The 7,500-nt window shown below is 41.8% G+C and overlaps 1 protein-coding gene across 1 annotated transcript in view; it reads left to right on the top strand.

Annotated features, from left to right (window-relative positions):
* Positions 1-7,500, top strand: part of LOC138040129 (collagen alpha chain-like) — a 38,658-nt gene that overhangs the window by 19,822 nt on the left and 11,336 nt on the right. Inside the window, exons 27-34 of the mRNA XM_068885912.1 lie at positions 152-205; positions 852-905; positions 1,721-1,774; positions 2,798-2,905; positions 3,990-4,043; positions 4,117-4,170; positions 5,816-5,869; positions 5,959-6,012. Of these exons, the coding sequence (XP_068742013.1) occupies positions 152-205; positions 852-905; positions 1,721-1,774; positions 2,798-2,905; positions 3,990-4,043; positions 4,117-4,170; positions 5,816-5,869; positions 5,959-6,012 (486 nt within the window). The remainder of the gene's footprint in view (positions 1-151; positions 206-851; positions 906-1,720; positions 1,775-2,797; positions 2,906-3,989; positions 4,044-4,116; positions 4,171-5,815; positions 5,870-5,958; positions 6,013-7,500) is intronic.

Here is a 7,500-nt window from a genome sequence, read left to right as displayed (position 1 = left end):
TTTTTATGCAATATGGCGGTTGTCGATGAGCACGTTGCTAGTAAATTCATCATTTCATATGAGCTGCTACTGCTTTGAAACATAGTGCATTCGCACTCTTTGCTTTGACGCACAAAGCACTCTCTCTCTCTCTCTCTCTCTCTCTCTGCAGGGTGAAGTTGGAGATACCGGAAGTGAAGGAAAGGACGGCGGACCAGGAGAGGAAGTAAGTAATGCTCAGCAAACCCGATCGCCACTTGCGTTGTGATTTGTTCTTTTGATTGTCTGTCTCTGCTGTAATTGGCTCAAGGGGTCCCGCTTAGCTTTTACTCACATGAAAACCGCTACCCATTGCATTATGGTAATTGAACGTTTGAATAGGCCAGTTCGGAGTTCACGTCTGCCTCATCTTCAAAGCGAGTCTAAGTGCGAAGTTTTTCTTATGAAAATTAGTTTTTATTCATATGTAAAGTAGAACCAATTACTATCACAAAAACTTCGCACTTAGATTCGCTTTGAAGAGGAGGCAGCCATGAACTCGGAAATAGACTATTGCATGTTTGAATTTTAACACTCTAATCGCGCCATACTCGAGAGGACTCTCACTTGAATTCGTGATAAGCCAACTCACAGCTTGTTTGATAACTCAGTTGATAGAGCAAGTGCGACGCAATATCACAGCGCTCATTGGTTCGAATCCCGTTCAGGCCTTGATTTTTCAAAGCGTCCCTGTAATCGCTTAAGCTGTTAATCAAACTGCGACGATCTTTCTAGCGTTGATTCACGTTCGGTGTTTCACGCCTTGTTTATGATGTAATGAATATTCCGATGACATGACATTCTGTATTTTCTCCTTTTTTTTCTCTCTCCAGGGTCAAGTGGGTGCGATGGGATCACCTGGAGACCCGGGTATAGCCGGAGGTGCGGTAAGTGATGATTCTCCGTTAGTTCTGATGATGTATGTCCTGGCTCTGGAGAGCTTATTAAACACGAAGACGTCTTCTTTTGTCCAAACCATTTAAGCGAGTTTAGAAATCCACGATTGCGAACAACAGACAGAAAAGAAGAGAGGGAACACCAAAAAATATTATTTCTCGGGCGAGAAATGTGACTGAGGAGACACCATCTTATAACGTAATAACGATACATTGCCGTCATGAGCTCTGCATGCGTCCACTGTTGATTGACAATTAAATCATTCGCACGTGATTATGGTACCACACCTTTTATGGTGCTTCTTCATGTACAACGTTTTATATTAAAGGAGCTATGTCACGCAAAATAATGTACTTAAAACTTTTGAACAACGTAAAAGAAATATGTGCACAACAAAAAGAAAGAAAAGTATGGATGGACACAAATGGACAAGATTGAAACGGATTACACTTAAACAATCTTTGCAAAAAGTCGGCGCGACTTTTTTCCAGTTTATGGCACATCGCCTGGATAACGGTCGTTTTCGCTCAGAATCATCTTTGTGATGTAACGATAATTTTATCAGCAAAGGAATTCCACATTACCATTTTCAAGTTTTAAAGTCGTCATTAATTACGGATTTCCCCTAAAATCCTCAAAATACGTGGAAACATAATTTACTGTCTGACCAACTAGTTGACAGCCTGACTTTTAAAAAAAACATTGACAGACCGTTTGATCGAGTAGCAGCATAATTGACCGAATGACTATCTGATTGGCTGACTGGATATTTGTTTTTAACGTGATTGATTGCTTGATTTTCTAGGGTGAAGCAGGTGAACCAGGAGAAGTTGGGTCTCAAGGATTTCAGGGACCAGAGGTGTCTTATTTTATTTTATTTTTTTCACTCCTATGCAATTCATTCTTTCGTGTAAATAACAAAATCTTCTACAGCATCATCTCTAAAGTCCTTAGTATTGGTTCTGCTTCTGTATCCATCTCCTCAACTTCCAGAATTTTAGGGTAGTTCCTAAACGATTAGGGACTTAAAGATCTACGAAGGCGACGTCGACGAAACATCACCTCAAACTAGAACTTTGGAATATGATCGCAATTCCATGTCGTTTGCCCCGTACAGTGTGGACAAGGTATCCTTAAAATAAATTGGTACGAGCGGTTTCAGAGTAAAAATAGAGAATGAAAGATTCACATTTGTAAGCTCGCGTTGTCGTCAAAAGATCAAATTTGGTGATTCCAGGTCGTTGTTGTGAAGAGTACCGCAAGAATATGTGCAAAAATTCTTGCCGCACGTGCAGCACGATCATTTTCCCTCTTTTAACCAATGATATTAGGGAGCTTAAGCGCGTGAGATTTTGAGACGCGCACGGCAACCGGGAGAGAACATTTCGCGTGTCAGAACAGTGGTGTCTCCCAGATTTTTATACTAATCATCTCTAAATGAGAAAAAATACTTGGCAATATAAATGTGGTCGTGAGAAGACAATTTAAAAGGGAAAACGACTCAATTCCGGTTGCCGTCCCCGTCTCAAAATCGCCCGTGCTTAAACTCCCTATTGTTGTTTTGTGGCGTTCTCGTTGACGACGGCATCGTACATCTTAAAGTCCCTCTTCTTGGGTTTCACTCACGTGATAAACAACCACGTTTTTCAACGAAAGCAAAAGAGAATTGGGTCTGAACACCAACATGGCCGCCGTTTCTTTGTTTGGGGACACCGACATGGCGGCAGTGACGCCATGTGGAACTCGAGAATTATTAGGCCAAGTGTCGCCCAAACCACCCCGCTAAAAGAGAACCATCGACTATTTCCTTTATCCACGGCTTGTGCTTGCCATTGAACTTCCTTGCGCTTTAAACTGAGGTGTTGAATCCTTTGTACCACAGGGTGACTTAGGCAGCATGGGTCCACAGGGTCCACAAGGTGAACTAGGAGCTGCGGGCCCCACGGGGCCGAAGGGTGCGGCGGGTGAGGACGGAGCAACCGGAGACGATGTAAGTGGAAACACGTGGAGTAAAAAGAGCAGTTTTCAAATGACTGTCGAAAGTAATCACGTGATTGCAACTACTACGGTTGGTGATTGGTTTAAAAATCTCGCGCCAGTTTACCAACCAATGAGAAGGAAAACCAAAACCAATTGCGACTTGCACACGCGATTTTTCCCGCGCTTTGAGCAAGTTACATGGAATTGCTAAGAATCTGGATTGGTTCATTGCGCTGTTTACACTTCCTGTGATTGGTCCAAATAATTACTTTGGTGTTTGTTTTACGACACTCAATTGAAAACCGCTTTATTACGCGTGATCAATTGAACTTTCTCAAAACCGAACCACGAACGTTTTGACTTTCAAAAACTATGTGAATGGTAGTATAAACAGAGTTCAGCCACTGCTTCAATAAAACGAGTAATAAGTCATTTTTAATTTAGTTTAGGCCTATCCTAATATAAAAAGGCTAAGGCTTCTGTTTTTGTGTTGACGACAGAGTCAGGCAATGCAAACGCATGGGAGAAAAGCATTTATCCTGTTAAAGCAACTGACATTCAGGAACTCTCGGTGGTAAAGGGATTGAACAAAGCTGTTGTCTAAGGACACTTTCCATTTGACAGAGATGATCGGCCAGACCGGGCATTTTGAAGGTCTAACTCTACAACGCCTGCAAATTAACACACTTAGAGGATAATAAATACTCCTTTAGACGAATGCGACCGATTATCATGCAAGTGTTCCTTCAAATGGTTGCATTTTGCTTTGAAAACTGACGGGTCTGGCCGCGGCCAGTTCTGACAAAAGCAAAGCACCCTAAGTTAGACTTTGTTCCAGAAGGAAAATTGAGTTTTATAGTTCACCCTCCCTGGCATTCGTCGTTCACAAGTGGCCATGGATCTGTGCCTCTGGGTTTAGGAAACGCTGAAGCAGTGTCTGGTGTGGCTGTCTAGACAGATGCGGGAATGACATTCCTTTCCACAGTTTGTGCACTTATAGTAACTGTCTCGCCCAGTCTTCAAGTAGAGTAATTTCTATAAAGTAACGATTACTTTTACCATTTTACTTACTCTTTCTCTCTACTTATTTGTAGGGAAAAGTTGGCGCAGAAGGGCCGCGGGGAATTGCAGGAGATCGAGGAGAGCCTGTAAGTCAGACAGTAGCTGACACTTTTGCCTAGTGAAAGCTATTAACTTTAATTGTTCTATTTCTTTTTGAAGGGTGACACAGGAGAACGTGGGGAAATAGGATCTGCAGGCGTCATAGGACAAAAGGTACATTGAGCTTCTGCTCTTCCTTTTTTATTTCTTTTTACTTCAGCTGTCATGTTTTAAAACGATTGTAAGTGCAAGGCCTTTATTGTGAAATTCGTTTCGTTTATATCAAATGTAGAACGAATGACCATCACAGCAAATGCGCACTTGGACTCGGTTTGATAACGAGGCTAGCGTGAGCAAGACAATAGAGAGATTTAGCTTCACGTTCACGTGAAACGACAAACGTCGGTTTTGCCATTTCACGTTTCACGTAAAATGGAGTGAAGTTTGTGACTTGAGCTTTGGGTGATCCACGGTTACTCGGAATGGATTGTTAATCTCAGGTATTTAGTTAAGAAAAATCAAAAACAAAAAACTCGGAAGTGTATTTAAACATTGTTTGTAGAAAAAGACGCTATCCTTACTTGTCCAGTTTTTCGCGTTTCGATGAAGACTGAGCTGTTTTGTGGGTCAACAGAGAGTCAACGTACGTTCATGAAGTTATGAATGGTCAATCTATAACCATGAAACCTAATTTTCCCTTGTGTGAGTCATAGGGTTCTTTTTTCCCACAAACAGCTTGTTATGTAGAAGAAATTTTCACGTGTATGGCAATGCCTACTTTCACCCAGAAACGGCTAGCGGCAACCGGAAAACGCAAAAAGTGACGGGAACATCATGGTCACGTGGTCACTTTTGCCATTCGCGTATCACGTAGACGTGATGGTAAATCTCTCCGATGGCGTATTTTTTATTGCTTTCGCCACATTGCAATTTGCGAGAATGCTCCTAGCAGAATAGCTGGACGATTTGTCAGCCAGGCTGAGATTTAGCGCTATCCTCTAGATAAATCACTATCCACTCGACAACTCAATTGGTTTTGCTGGTGTTTAGAGCGAGTTTCAATTGAGAGTCGTAAAACTAAAACCAAAGTAATTACTTTGGCCAATGAAAAAGGACGGAGACAATCCAGTAGACCAATCAAAACTCGAAGTAATTACACGTAGCCGACATAAAGCGCGGGAAAATGTGCACGCGCGAGCCACGATTGGTTTTGGTTTCCCTTCTGATTGGTTGAAAAAATGGCGCGAGAACTTTGAACCAATCACTGAGTGAAGTAAATTCAAAACCAAAGCAATTCGCTAATTACTTTCGACACTCAATTTGAAAACCGCTCTATCCGCTGAATAGTGATTTATCCGGTGGATAGCGCTATCCACCTTTAGAGTAATCAAGGCCTGGAGTTTATATGTACACGGTAGCTTTGTCGTCCTTTGTGGTGCAGCGTCCGAACCTCGGGGCCGTTTCTGAAAGTCCCGAAACTTTACTAGCCATTTTCGGGTGTCGCAACCAACTCCCTCTGTATCTCAAGGACGGAGAGATTTTAAAATTAAGACGTCAAACTTCACAGTCATTTTGCTTAGTTTGTGTTACCTTGAAAACATATTAAAAGATATGCTTTCGAAAACAAGCGGTTGGCAGTTTCGGGCCCGAAAGTTTCCGAGACATTCCAGGAATGGGCCCCAGTAATCGGGAAGGAGTTTCCGAGCACGTGTACCACGAAGTCATCGTAAAAAGTTAGAGATCTGTAATCTTTCTTCTTATGACTCTTATTGTTTCAAATTTTCTTTGCTCGTAATTTTCCAACCATAACCATCTATAGGGTGACAGAGGTGTAGCCGGAGATGCAGGTCCACCAGGATTTCCAGGACCGAAGGTAAGCTGTGTGTTACGTTTGGCGAAAATGATTCTCACTCCAAGCTATTTTTTTGTATTTTTGCTCAAATATGTTTTTCTGTGTTACAGGGCCAGCCAGGAAATGCCGGTCCAAGAGGAGCTGTGGGAGTGGAAGGTTCACAGGTAAAGCAGTAATCTGTTAATCTCAGCAATTTTCGCTAGATAATAAGCTGACAAGAATATTGCAGGCAATCCGTAATATCCTTTAACTGACGACTGGCTGGTTTTGTCTCCCGAGCTTCCGCAGTAGTCAACTACAATGGGGGAAACAATTCCTTGGTACAGTCGAGGAAATACAAAAGAAACAACATCGTTCATTTAAATCGAGCGAGACAACTCTATTTCGCTATAACTGGGGAGTATTCGCTATCCCTTCCCATTCACCCTCCTAAAAAGGAAACAGTTATACAGGAGGTTTGGGACGTACGGCGCACGAAATTCAACATAAGGGAGTTTAAGAAACCACGACGACTACGGCGACGGAGACGTCACTTCAAACTATGAGTTTAGCCATCCAAAGTATTTCACGATGATCCCTTCTAGTTCATGTTGTACAATATGGACGAAATATCCTATGACCGGATTGGTATGTACTGATTTGAAATAAAGAGAGACTGAAGGAAAGATTCATTCTTGTATGCCCGCGTTGTCATCAAAACCTTAAAATTATTCATTTCAAGTTGTTGCTTTGACGAGTACGGAAGAGAAATGTACAAAAACTCGTGTCGCACGTGCAGCATGATCGTTTTTTCCTCTTTTAATAGCTAATACTATTAAATTCTCAACCTAGGATAATGCATTTCGCGTGCTCTGATTGGTTCACTCAATCTCGGTTATCAGCTCATATATTTTAATTTGACCTTATATGGTAAATGATTGCGTTACGCGTTGCTAAACTAATTTTTTTTTCGCTTGAAAGCAAAATTTCTTTTTGAATAAAGCCAAAGGAATTTTTTTTTGGAAAATTTGCAACAATTCCGCGACGTTTAGAAGTACGCGAAAAGGCAAGAAATGTTTTTGTGATGAGCCTACGTCTGTCTGACCACAAGGTATTACACAACATCGCATCTTCATCAAGTTTTCTCGATTTCGCTCGGATTTTCTCGCTTTTTTCGCTCGTGTTTCGTACTTCCAAACTTTTGGAGTTTAAGGAATTTAATAAAACAATTATTCCGTGCCCGCATGTTATAGCCAACTCGACGCTACGCGCCTCGTTGGCTATTTACAATCTCATATCACACGCGCGCTCATGGAATAATTGTTAAATATCATTTTAGCGTTGTCGTTGCCGTGGAGGTCGTCGTTTCTTAAACTCCTTAGTAGGGAATTTAAGGAAAGAAAACGGCGACGGCATCGAGAACGTCACAAATTTGCCTGTTTAGTAAACAAAGATGACATTTCTTTGCCGCTGTTGTCAGCAAAACAACAACGTGGCAAACTAAATATAAAATTCAAATCGAAAATTGACATTATGATCACCACACGGACCGCAGCAACTTAGCAAGCAATCCAAGATGTTTCTAATGCGAAAGGGATTTCAGTTGTAACTGGATTCTCTCAAGCCTGGTTTTCCCTAGCAACGCAAGCACTAGCGCCAGCACAACTCTGAGT

Source organism: Montipora capricornis, chromosome 1, assembly GCF_036669925.1.
Source record: "Montipora capricornis isolate CH-2021 chromosome 1, ASM3666992v2, whole genome shotgun sequence".
Classification (NCBI taxonomy): Eukaryota; Metazoa; Cnidaria; class Anthozoa; order Scleractinia; family Acroporidae; genus Montipora; species Montipora capricornis.
The sequence above is the reverse complement of the archived record's forward strand: the minus strand, read 5'-3'. Positions and strand labels throughout refer to the sequence as shown.